Source organism: Oenanthe melanoleuca, chromosome 5, assembly GCF_029582105.1.
Source record: "Oenanthe melanoleuca isolate GR-GAL-2019-014 chromosome 5, OMel1.0, whole genome shotgun sequence".
NCBI lineage: Eukaryota > Metazoa > Chordata > Aves > Passeriformes > Muscicapidae > Oenanthe > Oenanthe melanoleuca.
The window spans coordinates 8,110,197-8,133,905 of record NC_079339.1 but is presented as its reverse complement, the minus strand read 5'-3'; the positions used below and the strand labels follow the sequence as shown (position 1 = coordinate 8,133,905).

Genomic DNA, 23,709 nt, shown 5'->3' with positions numbered 1-23,709 from the left:
TCACAGAGCTGTTGCCTCCACCACAGTGTCCCCAGGGCTGTGGCTCCCCTCGTCACTCCCAGCTTTCTCCTCAAACACCCTCCGCAGAGCCACTCTGACGGAGCGCTGGAAGCGGCGCCGCCGGCAGCTCCCCACCAGCACGTAAATCACCGGGTTGAGGGTGCAATTCAGCAATGCCAGAAAAAAAGAGGGGTCTTCTGGGAATAAATCACCAGAATCCGGGAGGTTGAGGAAAACCTCCACACAGAAAGGAATGCCTAAGGCGAAGAACAACACGACATTGAGCAGGATGGCCACAAAGAGCTTCCCTGGCTGCCGCCTCCGGGTGCCACAGCGCAGCTTGAGGAACAGGAACAGGTTGGAAACCAACATCATGAGAGAAAAAACCACGGAGATGGTTAGGGCTACACCTGCAAGGACAGTCTCAGAGTCTTCAGCATAGGTGTAAGTGACAAAGAGTGAAGAAACAAAAACCCCGGCGAGGGCCCAGAGGGCCCCACTGACAAAGCCCGAGAGGTGCCGGGGGCGGTGGCAGCGGTACCAGATGGGGCAGAGGACGGAGATGCAGCGCTCCACACTCAGGGCTGCCAGCAGCCCCAGGCTGCTCAGGTCAAACAGGTGGCATGGAAACCCAAGGACAAACACAAAATACCTATAGTGATGGATTAAAGGAAACAAAGATGTGCAAAATGCTGCTATGGTCAGAAAAGCCAAAATAAGCAGGAAAAACAGGAGGAGCAGGGAGAAGTCAGCAGCAGCCAGATTTAGAATGTAGACAGTGAAAGGGCTCTGCTTTGTGTGGAAGCACAGAAACCACATGACCACCCCATTCCCTGCCAGCCCACAGAGGGAAATCCCCAGGCACACCCCTCCAAAGGCAATCAGGCTGCAGGGAATGCTCAGGCATTCAGATGTGATGAATTCCTCCAAGTCCAGAGATGTAAAAACTCCGGTGATGTTTGTTGTGCTGTTCTCCTCCATGGTGAATGATCCTGCTCCTGGCAGCTGCCTTCTCCCTTTCCTACCACCTCCTAAGGAGAGATGGGGAACCAGAGGGAAATAAGGGACATCAGCATTCCCGGCACTTCCCATCTGTCCACGTAGCTCCACGCCAGCCCCAGGAAGAACCCCCACCCCTGCAGTGCCCAGGACAGCCTCCCACCCCTCCAGCCCTGACCCTGGACAGGAGGCATCTCCCACCAGTCCATCCCTGGACTCCTACCTCCACTCAGCAGGAGCAGTGCTGTCACAACAGCACCAGGAGAAAGGATTTGGGGATGGCTGCTGGAACCACTGGCTGTGCTTCAGCCTTGTCCTTCGTGTCTGAGTGCAGCCCTGGGCCCTGAGATCACATCCCATGGTCAGAGCCTCCTCTCATCATCTCCCCACATCAGTGACAGCTTCCCCTCACATGTCCCAGGGACAGAGATCTTGTCAGAAGGAGGTTGCCATGTCACCCCCTTCCTCTGCCACCCTCAGGTGTCATCTCACCGTGCAAGGGGCTTCTAGCTTTCACTGTGTGTGCCTGGTGGTCCATCCGGCAGAAGGGGATATAAATCATTCCCAGGGATGGAGGATGGCAGAGAGGTGAGAGAAATGAGCCAGAGACCTTCAGGAGTGAAAAATCACTGATGTGCAGACATGCAACAGCACAAGCTGCTCAGTGCCTCTAGTGGCATGTAACTCATGCTCAAGGACTTCTTCCAACTTCCTTCTGGAAGAAACTTCCAGGACACGCACCTTTCTCCATCTCCCTCTCATGGATGGATTCTGAGCCTAAGTTCTCTTCTTGTTTCAAGTCTTTCTGTAGCTCCAAAGCCTGAAGCTCCAGGCTGGAAATCCTGGAGAGCACATGGACCTTGTGCATTAATATATCCATCAGTCCTGGGGATGACAAGCACAGGATACAAGTCCAAAGGAGAGGGAAAACACAAGAAAAAGGTGCAGACAATAAGCAATAAAATGCCAGGCCCTGTACTGTGAAAGGCTGAGGCTGTGTGGCAGGAACCACTTGGAGATAAGAGCTCTTTGGCAGCACCATGTACCCCACAAAGCTAATCTCTGAGGACACACATCCCCAGCAGGGGTGATTGGCTGATGATTTGGATTAGACACGATGGGATTAGAGGCTATGGGCAAAGCACTTGTGCAGTCCCATGTCTGGGCACTGGTGATTTCCCTCAGCAAGTGGAACACAAGGACAGTGCTCATCCCCATGGCTGCTGCTCAGGAGCTCTGTTGGCATCTAATGAGGTCTGGAATCACTGAGAGGTTTAGAAAACCCTGTAATAGCTGAAGACATCATAGCAGAGTACCCCTTCCATGGAGAGGACCTGCCCTCACCAGAGAAGGGTTTTGACTCAGGATTCCCAGCACCTGAAGGGACATAGTATTATCTGTGTTGTCCTCTCATTATCGTTGTTTTAGATCCAGTGAATGATGTTTAAAATTCTAAAGTCTGAATGCCCAAATTAATGGGATTATAACAGATCAGGAGATCCTCATGAAGAACTGGGGGGCGGCAGAGGAAGGGGGTGACATGGCAACCTCCTTCTGACAAGATCTCTGTCCCTGGGACATGTGAGGGGAAGCTGTCACTGATGTGGGGAGATGATGAGAGGAGGCTCTGACCATGGGATGTGATCTCAGGGCCCAGGGCTGCACTCAGACACGAAGGACAAGGCTGAAGCACAGCCAGTGGTTCCAGCAGCCATCCCCAAATCCTTTGTCCTGGTGCTGTTGTGACAGCACTGCTCCTGCTGAGTGGAGGTAGGAGTCCAGGGATGGACTGGTGGGAGATGCCTCCTGTCCAGGGTCAGGGCTGGAGGGGTGGGAGGCTGTCCTGGGCACTGCAGGGGTGGGGGTTCTTCCTGGGGCTGGCGTGGAGCTACGTGGACAGATGGGAAGTGCCGGGAATGCTGATGTCCCTTATTTCCCTTTGGTTCCCCATCTCTCCCTAGGAGGTGGTAGGAAAGGGAGAAGGCAGCTGCCAGGAGCAGGATCATTCACCATGGAGGAGAACAGCACAACAAACTTCACCATGAATGATATAGTTTTTACATCTCTGGACTTGGAGGAATTCATCACATCTGAATGCCTGAGCATTCCCTGCAGCCTGATTGCCTTTGGAGGGGTGTGCCTGGGGATTTCCCTCTGTGGGCTGGCAGGGAATGGGGTGGTCATGTGGTTTCTGGGCTTCCACACAAAGCAGAGCCCTTTCACTGTCTACATTCTAAATCTGGCTGTTGCTGACTTCTCTCTGCTCCTTCTGTTTCTCCTGCTTATTTTGGCTTTTCTGACCATAGCAGCATTTTGCACATCTTTGTTTCCTTTAATCCATCACTATAGGTATTTTGTGTTTGCAGTGGAACTCCTGTGCCACCTGTTTGACCTGAGCAGCCTGGGGCTGCTGGCAGCCCTGAGTGTGGAGCGCTGCATCTCCGTCCTCTGCCCCATCTGGTACCGCTGCCACCGCCCCCGGCACCTCTCGGGCTTTGTCAGTGGGGCCCTCTGGGCCCTCACCGGAGTTTTGGTTTCCTCCTTCTACCTCACTTTTACTGAAGACTCTGAGACTGTCCTTGCAGGTGTAGTCGTTGTTATTTCCCTGATTTTGTCCTTTGTGATGTTGGTTTCCAACCTGTTCCTATTCCTCAAGCTGCGCTGTGGCTCCCGGAGGCGGCAGCCAGGGAAGCTCTTTGTGGCCATCCTGCTCAATGTCCTGCTGTTCTTCTTCACCTTCAGCATCCCTTTCTGTGTGGAGATTTTCCTCAACCTTCCTGATTCCATTGAGTTATTCCCAGAAAACACCTCCTTGCTGCTGGCATTGCTGGACTGCACCCTCAACCCGGTGATTTACGTGCTGGTGGGGAGCTGCCGGCGGCGCCGCTTCCAGCGCTCCGTCAGAGTGGCTCTGCAGAGGGTGTTCGAGGAGAAAGCTGGGAGTGACGAGGGGAGCCACAGCCCTGGGGACACTGTGGTGGAGGCAACAGCTCTGTGAGGCACTTCTGGACATTTCACATCCGGAGATGTGGCACCTCAGAGACAGCCAAAAGGATGGAGGCGAGGGCATTCCAAGCACTGCTGCCTGGCTCAGTGAGTTCCACAGCTGTATTCCCTATGGAACGACACTCATTGCCCCATCCATAGGGAATAAACTCTGCTGATGAAGCAAAGATTATAAAAATGGACAGAGCAACGAGTGCTGGGTTGGTAATGGTGTGATTTGGGCTGTAGGGGGTAAGAGATGAATAAAAATTACTACTGAGGAAAAGGGAGAGGTAAAAAAAGAGAGAGAAAGAGAGAGAAAGATAGAGAAAGGGGAGAAAGCAGAAAGGGGGAGAGAGAGAAAAAAGAAAAAGAAAGAAAAAATAAAATAAAATAAAATAAAATAAAATAAAATAAAATAAAATAAAATAAAATAAAATAAAATAAAATAAAATAAAATAAAATAAAATAAAATAAAATAAAATAAAATAAGAAAGTAAGGGAGAAAGTAAAAAATAATGATTGAGAATGACAAAGGATTTGTTTGGACAGGACAGATGAAGAAGGATATCCCTAGTGTGCTAAATCCCCATGAATAGTTGGGTCAGTCACACAGGAGCTGGTCCTGCTCCCTCAGGAATCATTGGAGGAAATGTTATTCACCTAAGCACAGCAGTGTTATACTAAAACCTACCTGGAATTAGCTGTTATAAAATAAACTTGGCTTTCCTCTCTTTTTTCAGAAGACACTGACTGGAAGGTTCTTCCTCTGCCTTAAATAAAAAAAATATTTATCTGAGTTTATATTCTGTGTGTTTTTATCAGCTGATAAATCAGAAAACAACAACAACAACAACTTCTTACATTATTTTTATCCTTTTGGGGGAAAAAAACCAACAACAAAAAAGGCACTTCTTCTTTTTAACAATACAAAAATGTTTTGTTTTCCCAATGATAAAATCATGTGAGATATCAAAAAGAGAACATTTTGAACATGAATTAGTGAGATTTTTCAAAGAAAATTACCCACATTTACTTTTTCTAACAATTTTGGTTAAAAGAATAAATGTTAAGTAATCTGATAGCACAAATAATCCCATTTTGCCCCTCAAATTATTTGATTTAGAGAATAATTTGTTGCAAATCATACTATTTATTTACCTTGTTCTATTTCCTGTATTTTCCCACAATCCATTGATTTATTTCTATTGGTAAAGGAGATTAAAAAGCCATGGATTCTGATCTCTCCTTTTAAAGGAAGAAATAACAACACAGTGCATGACATAGATAAATGCAGAGACTCTGCCAAGGGCTGAAGGAAATTTAAAAAACATGCAACAATATAATAATATAAAATAGAAATCTCCAGTCATGTATTTCTTTGAAATACAAGACAAGGGAAGTTGAAATTCAGTGAATACATTTTTTAAGCAAGTTGGAAGGAGCTGGAGCCCTTTTCTGCTCTGTGGCGTGAAAACATCCCTGGTTCAGAGAAGAAATTATCTTGGTGGATGTGAATCTTTTCAGTCCTTGAAATGCTCACATTAGGAAGCCCAGAATGGCTCCGTGAGCCACAAAAGGCTGTGTGTGTGCTGAGACTTGGGATTTCTAAATTAAGAGGGACAGATTAAGAGGGATAGATTCTCCTTCCAGGAATTTTATGTCTGCTTCCAACAGGAGGATTTTTGGTACCGATCTTATTTTCAAAGATCTGAGTGAAAAGCAACACTGAGAATTTATGAGTTTATGAAAGATGAGGGTTTATGTTAAGCAGCATTTCTTTGATGAAATTTAGACACCAAGACATTTCAACCTTTCCACCTTCACAAGCCAGGACAGGCATCAAAATCTCCCATCTGGACACACGATGAAAATCAGGCTTTAGTTTGGTACCTTGAAATTCAGATGCATCTTTTAAAAGGCATCCAGGGTTTGGAATTGCACACAAGCTGATGTCCATCCTTAGGCATCTGTCCACATATTGACCAGCCACCCAAGGCCCTTCATCAATAAAATTAATATTATTTATAAGTCACTGTAAAGAAACAGGAACTTTTAACATGTCCTAAATACAGGTCAGGTAAATACAGATGCTTATGTGCCACAGATGGGGATGTAAAATAATGACCTAAAATATCTGCAAAGAAGGTACTGAGGGTCAGGTGAGATGAACCTTCCCCAGTACCTTGAAGTTCTTCAGTTCTGCCAGGACATTCCAGGCAGAATTTCAGGAGGACATTGTTATTGTGTCCCGGGTTTCCCGCTCATCTCTGTCATCTGCTGAGTCTTGGAAGGCCCTCTGGAATGCCAGCCTGAGGGTGAGCCTGAATTTCCGATCCCTATAGCTTCCCACCAGGAAGTAAATGATGGGATTGAGGGTGCTGTTGACACAGGACAGCACAAAGCCAATCTCCGGGGAATACAGGAACTTGTGGCCCAGGAAATCCAGGAGGATAAGGACACTGAGGGGCACAGCAAAAATGAGGAAGAGGAGGATGGTGAGCATGATGACGATGAAGAGCCGGCCTGTTTGGAAGGGCTGAGAGCTGCACTTGACCCGGAGGAAGAGGGTGAGGCTGAAGAACAGCATGAGGGGCGCGCAGACGAGGAAATCCAAGGCTCCGATGGCGATGAGCAAGCGTCGGCAGGCCCTGGGAGAGGGGCGAACGGTGCACAAAGCATATCCCAGAGCGTTCAGGAGCAGGGACAGGGCCCAGAGCAGGCCGGACACCACGGCAGACAGGTGCTGTGGGCGGTGTGTCCGGCACCAGATGGGGGACAGCACGGACAGGCAGCGCTCAATGCTGATGGCCGTCAGCAGGTACAGGCCTGTGCCGTACATGAAGAGATCCAGGAAGAGGAATATCCCGAACTGCACCCCCACGTTGAACTGCATCAGGTACTGCACGGTCTCCACGGCGATGCACAGCAGGTACCCGAAGTCGGCTGCTGCCAGGTTCAGGATGTAGACGGTGAAGTGGTTCCTGCGGATGCGGAAGCCCAGGAACCACAGGACCAGGCCATTCCCCACCATCCCACAGGCAGCACTCAGCAGGCAGAAGCTCTCCATGAACTTGAGGACAGTGTAGGATGGCTCTGGTAGCCCCACAGCCCCGCTCTGGTTGGTCCCAGGAGCCTGGATGGCAGGGAGGATTGGTGTGGTTGAGGGTCTCATAATGGGCGATTCAGACCTGGAAGCAGAGAGGGGAGAGGTGGTAACTCCACGGTGACTTTTCTAGAGGGGTTCCTTGGTTTGTTCCAAGGCTTTGTAGCTAGAACTTGATTTCATGGAATCTCAAAATAATATGGTTTGGAAGGGACCAAGAGCCTAGAGTAACAGGGCAAAGGGTAAAGTCTTCACACAGACAGGGTGTGGGTTTAGATGGGATACTGGGAATCAGTTATTCCTGGGAGGGTGGTCAGGCTCTGGGACAGGTTGCCTAAAGAAACTGTGGCTGCCCCATCCCTGGAGGTTTCCAAAGCCAAGCTGGAGCAAACTGGGATAGTGGAAGGTGTCCCTACCCATTGCAGGGGGTTGGAACTGGATGATATTTAAGGTCCCTTCCAGCCCAAACCATTCTGGAATTCAGTGATTCCATGAGAACAGCTTTTAGTTTTTCATATTGATGAGTGATTTCTGTTTAAATGAAGTGCCATTTGATGTGATTCTCCTGGGTCCCATGTACAGTAACAAATAAACATTTTGGTCTGGCAGAGCCCTCAGCTTCTTCCTCAGAAACTGCAAGAACCACATGTAAGAAACCACATATTATCTTGTCCTCACAGGGCATGGGAGTTGAGGCTCTGATAATTTTCCACACCATTCCTTTGAGTTAGGTCACTGTTTCCTTCCCCATGGTACTGAGATCTGATTGAAAATCGTGAGGGGGTGAAAAAAAATGGGTTTAACACGGTTTTTTTGGGTCTGATGAGAACAAATACAGTTGTTCTTCTGCTGTCCCCCAACCAGCTGTGAATTTGGACATGGAAGGCAGAGAAGTTAAAAAGAGGAGAGGAACAAAAAAATTGAGTTTTCTGGGAAGATGTGAATCACTGAACCACGTAGCCAGCATGAATCCCCTGTTCTCTCTTTGTGGTGCAGCAGCACACATGGAGTCAGACTTCCAAAAGCACCCAGAACGTGACAGACTGAATCACTGCTGTTCCATCCCAGCACCCCAGGCACACTGACCCCACGGACAGAGGGAAAAGAAGTGTGTCGTGCAGGGAATTTCAAGGCCAGGTTGGATGGGGCTTGGATCAGCCTGGGCTAGTGGAAGGTGTCCCTGCCCATGGTAGGAGGTGGGACTGGAGGGGCTTTAAGATCCCTTTCAACCCAAATTATTTGAGGATTCTATGGTTTCTTTTAGGGTTGATTGAAACCAGGGAACTGCTGGCACTGTAGAGCTGGATGATGCCATCCTCAGCTCTTATGGCACCTTGATCACTTCTAACACCAAGACTGGAGAGCAACCCTGTGGCTGTTCCTCTCTCACAACCTGCTCCAGGGGTGGCGAAAAATGATCATATTTTTGCAGAAACTAGCAGAAACAGCCTCAAATTCTGCGCTGCCTTTCTGCTGCTAGGACACAGGAAGACCCAGTGGTTTAGTGGTTTCCTGGTTTCTGTGCAACCAAATTTCCACTTGATCTGAAGAGGGTATGAACATTTGAAGTGTCACCTAAGCTCTGTCTCAGCCCACTGCAGCCTCCACAGATGCATCTCTCTCCACTGGGGATTCAGGAAATGCCAGGTGTTTATTTTCTAATGTCAGATGGCTTTGTGTCATTGATCATGTCAAAGAATCATGGAATGGATTGGGTTGGGAGGGATCTTAAACTTCATCTTGTTCCAACCTCCTGCCACAGCCAGGGACAACTTTCATAGACCTGGTTGCTCCAAATCCCTGCCAACCTGGCCTTGGACACTTGCAGGGATAAGGCAGCCACATCTTTTCTGGACAACCTGTGCCTCACTACCCTCACAGGGAAGAATTTCCTCCCAAGATCTAATTCTAATCCACCATCTTCCAGTTTAAAACAATTCCCCTGTCACCCCAGGCCCTTCTCCAAAGTCCCTCTCCAGCTGTCTTGGAGCACCTTTAGGCACTGGAAGGTGCTGTCTGTGCATAAAGACTGCCAGGAACAGAAATGGCTGCAATGGGTAAATGACAATACATCAATAGTTTTGCCTTCTGTTGTAATAGAAGTGACAAAATCCCTCTCTTACTTCTGCAGACCATGGAGAAGAACACTGCAAAATTCACTCATTGTTCTCATTTATTTATCTATCATATTCCCTTGGAAAGACTGAATTCCTATCTCCAAGACACATTCAAGATGTGATTCTACTTCCTTATGTAACTAATAAGGGAAAGCTCTCCTCAAACAGCAGCAGCCTGAGTCCAGGTGGTCTTTTTCTCCCTTGAGATTAAACATCCTCCCTGTGGTTTTGCCTGCAAATCCTGCCTGTAGTTCCTGACGCAGAACACCCCTGACCCCACAAAGATGTCTCAGAATATGGACAGAAAGTTATGCTGTTGTAATGCCAGGTCTCTGAGTAATGACTTTTTATATTACAGAGGTGCATTTAGAACAGTTCAAGAGCACTTGTACAAGGAAGAGTCCCTGGAATGAAACTTTCTTTATATTGAAAATTATTATCAATTCCTGACCTAAAGAAATTTCTGTCCAGCAAAGGAAGTAAATTTTTGATCTTTTTCCTCCACTGTTTTTGTTTCTCCTCCTTTCCCCAAAGCCTAACAGAAACCATCAGAATGCAAAGACCCATCTCAGAATTTCTCACCTTTTTTGTGTTCCTGGGAATTTCAGCGCCTGTGCCCAGCAATACTGTCCCCTAGACTGTGTGGCATAGGGTGCAGCTTGAGTCCTTGTGTTATGCTGCAGCGCTGGGCTGGGCAGCCACTGTTTAAAAAGCCATGGTGTTTTCAGCGTGACCCTCCAGGCAGCCAATCACTCATGGGGGAAATACCTCCTCTGTGTGGGTATGATCATTCAGATTCGAACCACTTCCCCCTCCCCTCTTTGCACTGTCATGGAAACATTATTTTTTTACTACTTCTCCCTTCCTCAGCCATTCTTGCAAGAGCTGTCCATACAAACCTTGACTGGCGTTGTGTCCTGCTCGAGGCCCTGAGATGCTCTGGTTTCACATCCCCTGAAGATGAGGTTTTAGTACTGCTCAGGTACAGAAATTTTAAGTCCTCTCCCATAATATCTTTGCTGGAGGTTTCACAACCTCCCTCAGTACTTCTCATTCCCTTCTGTCCCTGCCCAGCTGTCACAGACCCATCACCACAGTGGGTCCTTTTCTGACCCACAGCCTCTCCCAGCACAGTTCAGCACCTTATGGAGTCCCTACTGTTTCATAAAACCTTCCCACCTCAGCAGTTCCAGATGCCCAAACCTTGCTTGTGTTGCCCTCAACATGGAGCTCCGGGGTGAGGGGCTCTTTCAGTGCACCTTCACACCACAGGCTTTCAGCACAGTCCTTCAACATCTCGGTACTTCTGACTTCACAAAATCCCTCCAGCCCCATGCCTTTCACTTCCAGTTTCACAACTTCCCCCTGAACAGAGCTGCAGGATCTTCCTCACCTTGTGTCTCCTAAACAGATAGAACTCACCAGCACCCACCCACAACACCCCAGTTCCTGTCCATGCACATTCCATGTCCGTGAGCCTCCCAGATCCACCTGCCAAAGGGCATGGAAACAGAGAAAACACCTTTCTCCTTTCTTGACATCCTATAGGGAACTATTTTGGGGAGCTGCCAGCCTTCCCTCTTAGTCCCTTGGGCCAGGGAAGTAAAGGGACAGGAGTGTGACACCACCCAAATTGCTGCCATGGGTCAGTGGGCACAGCAGTGGCCAGACCTAGCCCAAATGTGCTTAGCACGTCAGAAACACATTTGTACATATTCAGCTTCTGTTGTCATCTGTTCTTCCTCTTCCTTTCCCAAAGATTGTATAATTCATTTTACTTTCTTACCCAATCCTTTTTCCTATAGTGGTTACTGGCGACCCTCATTAACCTGGCTATGGTGTAAAATGACATTTAAATTAAAATACTATTTTTATCCAGAGCACTATTTAATCTCCTTACTAATTTGAGGGTTCCCATTTTCTCTGCACGGATTGCTGGCATTCCATGTTGGGAGACATTCAAAAATGCCTTTATTGGGCCACTCTGAATTTCAGTAAATGTCAGCAAAACAAAGGGATGTGCAGTTGATGCAACTATTGATGCACCTAAATGACAAGTTGAAAATATACAGTACACTTCAGAGCAGTGATGAGTTGGAGTGGAAGTAATACACAAATTAATCGAATTCTAGAATGGTTTGGGCTGGAAGGGACTTTAAAGCTCACCCAGATCGACCCCCAGCCACAGGTAGGGGCACTTTCCATTATCCCAGGTTGCTCCAACCTCGCCTGGAACACTTCCAGGGATGGGGCAGCCACAGCTTCTCTGGGCAACCTGTACCAGGGCCTCACCACCCTCCCAGGGAAGAATTTATTCACAACATCCCATCTTAACCCACCTTCTGTCATCTAAGCCATTCCCCCTAACTGATTAGGTGAATAGATCCATTTCTTTCCAGAGGAAAGCCTGGAGTGGCAAAAGCTCAACTCAGCTACTTCCACATAAGTACAAGAGCTGACTTCATCCCCTCCTTCAGTTTCCCAATCTGTAAAATAAGTATTTTTTTTTTACTTACTCTTTACTTCACTGACCTTTGCTGAAACATTCAAGTTCTTGCAAAAGGTTTTATTCCCTGGGCTACCAGCGATGAAATTTCACGGAATATAGGGACTTAAAGGGTCATCAAGAAGTGAGCCAAGCCACCTTCTGTCTCTCTTCCACTTACTACTAGAAACCTCCCAGATTTTTTTTTTTTTTTTTTTTCATAAAGGCTTGTGGAGTTTTTTGGGGTACACAATGATTTAAAAATTCTCACAATTGTACTGTTTATTACTCACAGTGCTATAAAGTTTAAACTGTGGATCTAAGGGGCCTTTACACTTGGGAAATGCACAAAGCATGGATTAATGGCAGAGTCTGGGAATGTTAACTCGACCAGGTCACATCACATGCTTGTCCAATTTAATATTTAGCTAATCTATTGGCTGTTATTTCCAAGAATCATGGAATTGTTAAGGTTGGAGAAGCCCTTCAAGGTCATCAAGTCCAACCATTCTCCAGCAATGCCCCCACTAATGCATGTCCCCAGTGCTATATCCATATGTTTTAAATCCCTCCAGACTGATGGTGACTCCACCACTGTTCTCGGTAAACTGTGCCAGGGCTGGACCACCCTGTAAGTGGGGAAATTTTTCCTAAACTCCAATCTAAACTTCCCCTGGCAGGACGGGATTAATTTCTTCTCCCTCCCACCACTGAGCATTCCCACCTCCCTCCTCCAGCCCCAAGAGCCCTCGAGCTGGAAGATTTCCTTGGAGATGGCAGAGGAGGTCTGTGTAAACAGGGAATTAAGCCCTGGAGGAGGGAGATTTCCTTGGGGAGGTTTGAAGAAAGTTACTTAAACAGGTTTTTTTTTCCTCTCTGCTTGCTGAGCTGTGTGCACACCCTGTCAGTGCCCACAGTCCCTCCAAGCAGCTCTAGCATGAGAAAGAAAAGCCAGAATACACTTGGTGATACAAGAAAGCAAGGAATTAAATTATGTGGGATTAAAAAAGGCACCTCCTAAGCAAGTGTTGGAAGCGTTTTGGAAGCTGTTCTATGTTCTGTAAAGTCTCTACCAGGAAAGGGAGATGCTGGGGACATAAAATCTCTCATAAAATCATAGCTTTACACAAAAAATTCTATCTCCAAACACAGAGGAGGTAAGTTTTCTGGGATCTTTTATCTTTCCTCTTTTCTTTCCTTTTCCTCATTTCTTTTTCTCTTTTTTCCCACCTGCCCTTCTTGACAAATGCAAAAATACAAAATGAAATTTCCCCTGAAGTTGTCAACCATCTCTGGCTCTCTTTGGAGGTAACCATGTGCAGAACTGGCTTTGCAGTCCCAAATCAGGTTACTGAATTCTTTTTCAATTAACCACCTGAGATTTTAGGGAAAAACCCTTGCAATAAGGGGATGGTGCAATTCCTTATCCTTTTTTTTTTTTTTTTAATTGTAACAGTCCACATTGTATTTATTTCATATTGCAATTGACTGTACTATATCATGTACCTCTAGTCAGTGACTGAAAAATTATTTTAGAGGTAAGACTTCTTTTTTATCCCCTCTCTTGAGTATGTTTTACCTTCTGCCAGTAAAACTGCAAGCACAAGAAAAGCCCCAAACTTTCTCAACTTCCTTTTTAGCTTCACTTTTTTTGAGTTTGAGAGCAATTTTGGTTTTTCTACATTTCAGCATTTCCTGTGGGTGCTTGATCAGCTTTTTGCCTCTACAGGAGTTTCTGATTTTGCTCTATTTTAACATCCTAAAATAGGAGCCTGGATCAGATGGATCCAGTCCCAAAGGGATCCAGTGAGGTTGGAAGTAGATGATCTCTAAGCTCCCTTCCAACCCAAACCATTCCAGGAGTCTATGATTCTATGTCTGTGTCTCATACAAGGCAAATTAAATATGGAGAAGGGAAGAACAACAAAAAAAACAAACAAAAACCAAAACAAATTTAAAAAGCACTTGATAAATTTAATTCTAATCCTATGTGTTTATTAGATTCAATGCTCTTCTTATAATGAATTAATTTTTAAGAATGAAAATATTGATGAATCATTTTGTCTTTATCTTTCCACAGATACTACTATATGTGTAGTGCCTTTCCACAGGCACTACACACTGCCCAGTAGATTGTCAAAGAAAATTCCAGCAGCATGAAGGAATTCATCCTCCTGAGCCTCTCAGACAACCAAGGGGTGCAGAAAATATATTTTGTGGTGTTCCTGCTTTTCTACATGCTCACAGTGGCAGGAAATCTCATAGTTCTCACTGTGACGAGCAGCCAGCACCTGAACTCCCCCATGTACTTCTTCCTCTGCCACCTCTCCTTTATAGATATTTGTTACTCCTCTGTCACAGCTCCTCAGATGATTTCTGGCTTCCTGGTGGAAAATAACACCATCTCCTTTGCAGGTTGCATAGGGCAGCTCTTTGGGGTTCATTTTTTTGGCTGCACAGAGATTTTCATCCTGACAGCCATGGCCTACGACCGCTACGTGGCCATCTGCCGGCCCCTGCACTACCCCGCGCTCATGTCCCGCCGCCTGTGCGGCCGCGTGGTGGGGCTCTCCTGGGCAGGGGGCTTCCTGCACTCCACCCTGCAGACCCTTCCCATCGCCCTGCTCCCTTTCTGTGGCCCCAACGAAGTCGCCCACTATTTCTGTGATGTCCACCCCCTGCTCCACCTGGCCTGCGCCGACACGCGCGCCGAGGGCCTGGCCGCGGTGGCCAACAGTGGACTCATATCCCTGAGCTGCTTCCTCATCCTGGTCACGTCCTACGTGGTCATCCTGGTTTCCCTGAAGGGCCAAACGCTGGCGGGGTGGCACAAGGCCCTGTCCACGTGCGGGTCCCACATCGCTGTGGTGTTCCTGTTCTTTGGGCCCACCACGTTTGTTTACATCCGCCCGTCCAGTGACCTGTCCGAGGACAGGACCGTGGCCGTGTTCTACACGCTCATCACACCCATGCTCAACCCCCTCATCTACACCCTCCGGAATGGGGAGGTGAAGGGAGCCGTGAGGAAACTGTGCAGGAGGAAAGTGGGAAGCAGAAATGGGAAGGGGTAGGGCTGTGGTCATGTTTCCAAAGGATTGGAGAAAATCAAGCATGCTTTGCTCTGATTTCTTCTGTGACAATGCCCCAAAACATGCCTTTTAATGAACAGCTGGCTGTTGGCTCCTACTGTAATTAGAAAGACACTTAAGAGTTATTTTTATGATGGGAAACACATTGGGAACTCTGGCATTCCCATCCTATTCCTGTAAACAAGCACAGACCATGGCTTCCTGAGCAACTGCAACACCAGTGCTTAAATACTGTTAAAAATACTGAAAATGTTGTCCAGGTAGAACATCCCATTAACAAAAAAAAAAAAAAAAAAAAAAAAAAAAAAAAAAAAAAAAAAAAAAAGCCTAATATTAAGAACTAGTTGGGTGGTTTGCTGATGAAGGAACAGGAGGGGAAACTTCTCCCCTTCCTCTCCCACTTCAATAAATCCTTTCTGCCCTGATCCAGGCCAGGGTGGATGGGGCTGGAGCAACCTGGTCTAATGAAAGATGTCCCTGCACGACGTGGGGCTGGAATGAGATGGTCTTTAAGGTACCTTCCAACCCAAACAGCTGTTTCGCAATTCCATAATTATCCTATAATTCTATCTACTTCACCTATCTCTGCCCAAGACAGCACTAAATAAAATAAATATATTTTTAAATGCTTTGGATGTGAACACCAATGGGGTTTTTTTAGAGGTCTCACTGCTGCTGAACAAATATTCACCCATAGCTTATGGAAGGTGTCACTGGAAACAGTGTCAGGCTCCTCTACACTTCACCAAGAAATCTTAGAAGAATTTCATACTTGAGCTCAAAAGTTCTTTTCGTGCTTTACTGTGTCAGTAAAAATACCTGGTGAGCAAGGAGAGTTCATCACAAACCTCTGTGCATTTTTCAAAGTGATTACCTGAGTTACTTCTTGTTTCAAAGTTGTAAGTCAGGTGTCTAAGGGATAACATCTGTGATATTTTTGCTTTGTGCTGTCAACATGTAAGTTAGTAAGAAATAAGATTGTAAATGAGAAATACTGGCATAGGACAGAAAGCAAAATTTGTATCCATTTATATGAATTTATATAGATATTCTACATAAAAGACATCTTTACTCTGACATCTCTCTCCAGGGACCACACTAATAACTACCCAAAAAACAATTTTAGCTCCTTGCCCACTGATGATTTCTGACAAAACTCCCTTTGCCTCTGGGATCTCATTACTCCTGATAGTCTTGTGCTTCTGTTGTGTGATTTACTTGAACTTTTTCTGCTACAGAAATAATTGTACTTGAAGATGCTCCTGGAGGCTGGGTTTATTTGCAGAATGGGAAATACAGAAGGTTGAGCTGTTCTTTTCAGGCTCAGAGTTGGCAGAGATACAGAGCTTTCATAACTTCTGGGCAGCACCTTGCAGAGGGTTTCTGATGAAACTGAGAGGTTCTGATGGAACCCCTGGAAGTGGTTTGGGGAGGTCGTCAGAGGAGCGACAGCAAGTGAACTCTGTGGAATTGTTCTGGGATTGTTCCTTTGTTTTGCTCGGGTCTCACTGAAATCTTGCCTTTGCAAAGCAGCACTGTTGGTGAGTGACTTTTGTGAGGTATATTTTATGATTTAGGAAAAAAAAAAAATTAAAAATCAGTTACAGATTTAGAATCCAAGAATAGTTTGGGTTGGAAGGCACCTTAAAGCTCATCTTGTTCTGACCCCCTACCACGGGCAGGTCCATTGCCCAGGCTGCTCCAAGCCCTGTCCAGCTTGGTCTTGAGAACTTTCAGGAATATTCTTGTGTTCTGCATGGGAATGCTGTAAGGGTGGATTTGTGGGTGTTTGTCAGTAAAGGAGGGTCACCAACATCTCATTCACTATGCCAGTGTCACTACAGGTGTATTTATGGGGTGTTCGACACCACAACCAGGACCTGGGTATTATTTATATCACCCTCCTCAGCTAAATAATCAGAGGTGGTTATTACATGTCAGTGACACTCTGGCTCAGATTTCAGTGTTACTCCTTGAGGGAAGATTTGGCTTTAAACTGAAATTGTCCCAAAAAGACAAAAGAAGAAATACAGTGGATATTCAGCATACCAGAGGACAATGTGTGTGCCTGTTAATGTCCCCTGTCTAATGATTTGGCCTTTTAGATCTTTTAAGGCAGCTTTATTTCGTGCTGTTAGCATCATAGACATCTGGTTTCTTACTTGCTTGCTGAGTCATAAACTCCTTGGCAGAAATGAGCAATGAATAAATTTCTGGGAGGGATTTTAATGCATAAGTGCATTCCTCTGCTGGTCCCACTTTAACCTCCACAGGACAGTGAGTGTATTTGTCTACTGAAGAACTTTAAAAATCCCTGTAAAACAAATAGAGAAGTGGAGAAACCGTGCAGGGTTTTGCAGCTTCTGCTGTGTTAGAAACCCCAATTTCTCCAATGAGGAACCTCCCAGACCTGGTTTCTGTGCATGTATTCCCAGTTTCAGAGTGGATAAGCTAACTGGAGAGCCCTTTCCTCAAGTTAGAGGAATGTCATTATGATCAGAGCATGGAACAGTTCATGCTTGAGAATGGCAGCCTTTGCTTCAGTCACGGCACTGCAAATTTCCAGCAAGTAAAAGGACAGCACAGCATTTTTCCAGCATTCATAGCTCTTGTTATCTGAGAGCAGGATGTGCTGGAACCACCATTCCTGAAGGGACTTAAAAGCTGTATGGATGTAACACTTGGGGACATGATTTAGTGGAGGATTTGGCAGTGCTGGGGGGAGGCCTGGAATCCGTGGTTTTACAGGGCTTTTCCAACTTTAACAATTCCATGATTCTGTGATTTCTCCCTGACAGAATGGCAGCACACCAACTACAATGCAGGAAAACAGTGGTCAGAGTGAGTTCAGGGGAGAAGGTCAGTGTGGAGGGGCCAGAGACCTGAATAGGGACGGAAGAGGGAGTGAGTGCAAACTCTGCTTTCTGTCATTTATAACATGACACTGCGCTTTGTGCAGCAGCAAATGCATCCTGCTCACACCATCCATGAGCCTTGGAGCTGCAGCACATTGCCTTCCCTTCCTGGCCGCTCCCCCACCTGTGCCATGGGAGCCTGAGCTGCAGGAATGGCACAGGACAACTTCTCCCGGGTGACTGAATTCATCCTCCTGGGGCTCTCTGACACCCGGGAGCTGCAACTCCTCTTCTTCACCCTCTTCCTCCTGGCCTACACCATGGTCCTGCTGGGCAACCTCCTCATCATTGTGACAGTCAGGACTGACCCCAAGCTCTCCTCTCCCATGTACTTCCTCCTCTGCAATCTGTCCTTCATTGACATCTGCTACACCTCTGTCACCGTCCCCAGGGTGCTGGTGGCCCTGCTCTCAGGGCACAAGGCCATTGCCTTTGAGCACTGCATGGCCCAGCTGTTTTTCCTGCATTTTGTGGGCTCCTCAGAGATGTTCCTCCTGACGGTGATGGCGTTTGACCGCTACACGGCCATCTGCAGGCCCCTGCACTACACGGCCATCATGGCCCGCGGGGCCTGCTGGGCCCTGGTCGCTGCCTGCTGGGTCGGGGGCTTTATCCACTCCATTGTCCAGACTGTGCTCATGCTCCAGCTGCCCTTCTGCGGCCCCAACGTGATCCACAGCTACTTCTGTGACGTGCCGCCCGTCATCCCCCTGGCCTGCGCCGACACCGCCCTCACCGAGTGGCTCATGGCCTCCAACAGTGGCCTCATATCCCTGGGCTGCTTCCTGGTGCTGGTGGCCTCCTACGCGCTCATCCTGGCCAAGGTGCGGGCCCGCCTGTCCCAGGGGCACTGGAAGGCGCTGTCCACCTGTGCCTCACATGTGATGGTCGTCACCCTGCTCTTCATGCCCTGCATCTTCACCTACCTGCGGCCCGCTGGGGCCTTGCCCACAAGACAAGACAAGTACGTCTGTATCATCTACACGATCTTCTCGCCCATGATGAACCCTCTCATCTACACCCTGAGGAGCAGCGAGGTGAAGGAATCCATGTGGAGACTCTGGAAGCGCTGCAGAGCCTTCTGAGACAAGCTGGGCTGGCAGAGCCCTGGAGTTACACCCAGAGTTACACCTGGAGTCACGTTCCTACTATACCCCTACACAAAAATGACTTAGTGGCTAAAGCCTACAGACTTCAAATTATGTACAAATACATTTATATACACATATGACTGTAAATATTTGAAAATTCATGCTGAAAACCCCAAACTTCCTAAACACTTTCACTTGCATGGGATCATAATTTTCAAATAAATAAATTAATCCAGGATGAGGCTAGTCTCCCTCTGTAACATGCTTTTCCTGTGCTATGACAGCAGATGGCAGAGGCACATGCATTAAGCATCCCCAAATTCACCCACTGACACTGGAAGATAGAGATGGCACAGATGCTGCCTGTAGGGTTTTCTATAGACACATACAAATATTTTTAGTCATAATTCTCTCATAGAAGTGAATTATTAAAATCATACAAGGCACAATATATAGAGGAAGGAGAGTGGAGACAGATTCCAGACAAGGGCATGGAGGCAGGACAAGAGGGAATGGCTTCACACAGACACAGGATGGATTTAGATGGGATATTGGGAAGAAATTCTCTCCTGTGGTGGTCTGGCATGGGTTTCCCAGAGAAGCCATGGAAGTGCTCCAGGCCAGCTTCGATGGGCCTTGGAGCAATGTGGGATATCAGGGATAGTGGAAGGTATCCCTGCCCCATGCAGGAGGGTTGGGATGGGGTTGGCTATATGGTCCCAAACTGCCTCTATGGGGGCAGCAGTTACATCACCAAATCCATCAGGGATAGAAATTCAGTGGTTGCCATGAGTGGAACACCATCAGTTTCTTTGTGCTAGAATGATCTAGGATTGGATTCATTCCACCTAAATAAAATCATGGAATCACTGAGGTTGGAAAAGCCCTCTAATATCATCAAGTCCAACCATTCCCCAGGGCTGGAAAGGCCACCAGTAATCCATGTCCCCAAGTGGCACATCCACACAGCTTTTAAATCCCCTCAGGGTTAGCGACTCTACTACTGCCCTGGGCAGCCTGTTCCAGGGCTGGAAAACCCTCTCCACGAAGGAATTTTTCCTAATATCAAATCTAAGTTGCTGCACAGGAAGTGAAAGAATTTCCACTCTGCCTGTCTCTCTGTGCTGTCTTAAATTAGCCCTCAACTCCACACCTCTAGGAAGAGGAGGATCAAAAGCATCAGTGAGTCATTGATCCTCCTGGTTAAGAGAGATTTCCAAACATCTCCTGTCCTTGTGCAAATGAGATTTATTTTAAATAGTGAATTTCTACTCAGGATCATCATAGAATGGCTTGGGTTGGAAAGGAGCATATTTTTTAGTATTAAAGAAAAATGTTGAAAAATTATAATGTTCTTTAGGTTAGTTAGGGTAAATTTCAATTGGGAAAAAAATATATCACTGTGATAATTTTTTTTAACATTCCAAAAAAGCTTTTATAAGAATTTTTTTAATAAATCAATATAAGAGCTAACTGGAGCTGCGGTCCAGTTATTTTGCCGGTGCCAATTTGTTCACTAGGTATAAACTGGGAGTATCAACAGTGAATTGATTTGAAATAATTGCTCCAATTTTGACAAAACAAATAAAAATTCCATATTTTTGGGAGCTGAGATTTTAATACAAGGGGCTTGGAGCAACCTGATCCAGTGGATTGTGTCCCTGCCCATTGCAGGGGGTTGGAATGGAATGAGCTTTAAAGTCCCTTCCAAACCAAACCATTCTATGAAGACAAACAATTTAATATAATTGATTTTTCTCCCCTGGAAGCATCTCGGGACAACTTTAACAAGGCCTCAGAAGATGCAGTTAAAAAGTTGGTGCCCAGCACATTGCAAAGTTGCAGCTTTGGCAGATGAGTTTGTCTCTGTGTGTAAATTGGCTCCACTGCGCACCATTAAAATCCCAAGTTCTTTCTCTCCTGGAAATTACCAGCTCTATGAGCTCACTCTCAGATTTACTGTCCTCACCTAGAGGACAGTGAAAAATGTCCAAAGGAAAAAAAAGTCCTTTGAGAACTGGCAGGATCACTACAATGCTTTTGTTAAATCCCAAGAAGCCTGAAGAGATCCCAAGCTAATCAATTTTATTTAAATACTATGGGACTGAAACACAAACGGACATCAAAGAAAAGGGAGTATTTTCAGCGGACTCTAATCAGTCTGATCTCATCATAAGCATTCCTAGATGGAAATCTCAAACAATGACAAAGCTGGATAGTCCCAGAAGTGGACAAAATCAAATCACTTTGGTTGTATTACAGTGGGAATGGCAAGGGGGTTGGACAACAGGGCAAGAGGGTTCTAATCCAACATACCATCAATTAGTGCACATCTAGATTCTGCAAACAGAGATATTTTTGTTGTTGTTTGTTTTGGGTTGTTTTGGGGTTTTTTTAGTGAATTTTTAAATTAAAATATAATGCAATATAATTTTTATTTATTTACCCTGAGGCAGAACACTTATCTCAAAAGTATCCTGTGTTTCCACTCCTAATAACCCAGCTAAGATTATCCCTGCAAATCAGCAACTTAGATGTAGAGTTGAGAGCCTGGGTGACTGGCACCTTCATGAGGCCAATGCATCCCACCCCAAAAGCAACATTTAAGATTTAGGAGGGGAACAGAACCACAGAATGATTTGGCTTGGAAGGGAGAGATGAGGGATGGATCTTTTTTCTGTATCTCTTTTTGGCACCTGGGTTTATTACAAAATTCTTTATTGCAAACCTCCATGGAAAGTGTGATGCCTGATAGTCCTTGGGCTAACTGCAGCACACAGGGAAAGGCCTGGACCATGGGGATTTATTCCAGCCACAGCTCTGCACTCCCATGGCAGGACAGGCCTATGCTGTGTGACACTTGGGGAATTCTAGTTTATAGAGTCTTGGAATGGTTTTGGTGGAAATGGACCTTAAATTTCATGTGGTTCCACTTCCTGCCATGGGCAGGGACACTTTCCAGGTTCCACTATCCCAGGTTCCTCCAAACTCCATCCAACCTGGCCTTGGACACTTCCAGGAATGGGGCATCCACAGCTTCCCTGGTCAACCTGTGCCAAAGCCTCAGCACCCACACAAGCAAGAATTTCTTTCAAATATCCAATTTAAATCCATCATCTTTTAATTCAAAACCATTCCCTCTTGTCCTCTCACTGTTTGCCCGAGTAAGACCCAGAATCTTTAACTTTCCAGAGTTTGCAAACACAGCAAACAGGCTGGAAGAATGATGGACAGCCAGAATCTTTCATGTGAACAGTGTAGAATTTATGGTCATGTATTGTTGGAATAGGAACAGGCCTGTTCCCAGTCCTGGACATCACATGGGAAATGACACTCCCATAAATCACACATGGATGCTTAATGGAACCAGAGAGGAATTTTTGTTAACTCTTCAAAGTAGTGCTGGTTTTGTCATTTTAGTTCTTTCAATTTTCAGCCCCTTTTGGCAATGTTCTGAAAAACCCTTCATACATGCAATTAAGGGAACATCCACAAAAAGTGTCTGACACACTTGTCCCCAGACACTCCCTCATATTTATAAAACCTCATTAAAGAAGAGAGATGCCTATTCCTGCAGCCAAGCCAGCCCTTGTGCCAGTGCTGGCAGGTGTCTGTGTGAATATTCCAACACTGCTCTATCGGGACTAATCTCCTCCTTATGAGTGAAATCATTTTTATGTCATATGTAGAAAGAAGACAAATGATTGTTTTGTTTCCTGGAGATACCAGCAACTGCAAATCACCTGTAATTAATTCTGTACATCAGTGAGTATTTCTGTGTTGTTTCTGTGCTATTTCACCTGAATGAGTTCCCCATTTTATGAGCAAGTGATGTCCCTTGTATTTCTACTGAGTTAACTATTCCTTATGTAATTTAAGCCCTGACTTTGCTCCCTCTCAAGCTTCTGGGAGAACATGAGACCACAGAGGAGCCTGGCCAGATGAAATATTTCATCAATCTATTTATCTCTGCATCCTTTACAAATGAGAACGTGGTACAATATTCCCACCACCCTAAAACTGATCCCAAAATCTCCCCAAAAGGAGGCATTTGGACTGAACTTTGCTTTTCCTCTTTATAGGGCTGGTATGTAAATCCCTACTGTAAATACTAAGCTACATTCCATGGAGCAATGCAGGGTAAATGGGAAGATCCTTTAATGCCATGTTTAGACTTCTTTGAATTGGGGAAAGGGGATGGGGGGAAAGCCCAGATGGATGCTAGAAGTACTAATGGTATTATGGATGTCTGTAGGGTAACATTTATAGAAAACTGGGGGATCTTTAATGGGATGCCAAATTATAACTTTTTTATGATAGAACCATAGAATGGCTTAGGTCAGAAAGCACCTTAAAGTTCAGCTGATTCCAAGCCCCATCCAAAAGCTGAAAAAAAACCCCAAAATGCATCTATCTTACTGAATATGAGGGATTTAATTCTTCTCTGATGACAACATTACTCCCTTAAAAAGTTTTAGTTTCAGTTACTAATCTGGACCCTTTTTCGTGATATTATTAATACTAAATAATTTATGTTGAAAGGAACTTTATGGATCGATACCACACTCCCCTTGCTCAGAGAATCCTGAAAGCCCCGTTGTGTTGCCTGGGGCTGTATCCAAGCTGGACACCAAAGAGAAGGTAATTTCAACTTTCAGCTCTTTAGTCTGAGGTGGTAACTTGCGAAAACTAACATTTTGGATTAATCACTGTGAAGTTTAATACCTACACTTTGCCTTTTGCATTAGGAATATGTGGGTAAAATTTAGATTTTGAGTGCATCAATTCTTGGAAATGGTTTCGAACTTCAAAACAGACAAAAAAAACCCTCACAATCCTTAAAATGGAGATGAAATAGTGATTAAGTTACACCTTCTTTATTCCAGGGAAACCTCTGCCTCATTCCTACAATGAGAGATAAG

General features: G+C 45.8%; 5 protein-coding genes across 5 annotated transcripts; 3 read left to right on the top strand and 2 right to left on the bottom strand.

Moving 5' to 3' along the window:
• Positions 1-981, bottom strand: LOC130253586 (mas-related G-protein coupled receptor member H-like). Its single transcript, XM_056492290.1, has one exon. The coding sequence runs from the start codon at positions 979-981 to the stop codon at positions 1-3; it is 981 nt and encodes a 326-aa protein (XP_056348265.1).
• Positions 982-3,010: 2,029 nt separating this feature from the next.
• On the top strand, positions 3,011-3,997 carry LOC130253582 (mas-related G-protein coupled receptor member H-like). Its single transcript, XM_056492286.1, has one exon. The coding sequence runs from the start codon at positions 3,011-3,013 to the stop codon at positions 3,995-3,997; it is 987 nt and encodes a 328-aa protein (XP_056348261.1).
• An 898-nt stretch (positions 3,998-4,895) lies between these two features.
• On the bottom strand, positions 4,896-9,870 carry LOC130253846 (proto-oncogene Mas-like). The gene is made up of 2 exons (XM_056492797.1): positions 9,790-9,870; positions 4,896-7,175 (listed from the first exon to the last, which is right to left on the bottom strand). The coding sequence occupies exon 2, from the start codon at positions 7,157-7,159 to the stop codon at positions 6,212-6,214; it is 948 nt and encodes a 315-aa protein (XP_056348772.1). The 5' UTR covers positions 7,160-7,175; positions 9,790-9,870; the 3' UTR covers positions 4,896-6,211.
• Positions 9,871-13,830: 3,960 nt separating this feature from the next.
• On the top strand, positions 13,831-14,763 carry LOC130253847 (olfactory receptor 4S2-like). The gene has a single exon (XM_056492798.1). The coding sequence runs from the start codon at positions 13,849-13,851 to the stop codon at positions 14,761-14,763; it is 915 nt and encodes a 304-aa protein (XP_056348773.1). The 5' UTR covers positions 13,831-13,848.
• Positions 14,764-17,827: 3,064 nt separating this feature from the next.
• Positions 17,828-18,781, top strand: LOC130253916 (olfactory receptor 1509-like). The gene has a single exon (XM_056492950.1). It carries the CDS (start codon positions 17,849-17,851, stop codon positions 18,779-18,781), a length of 933 nt encoding a protein of 310 aa, XP_056348925.1. The 5' UTR covers positions 17,828-17,848.
• The last annotated feature ends 4,928 nt before the right edge of the window (positions 18,782-23,709 follow it).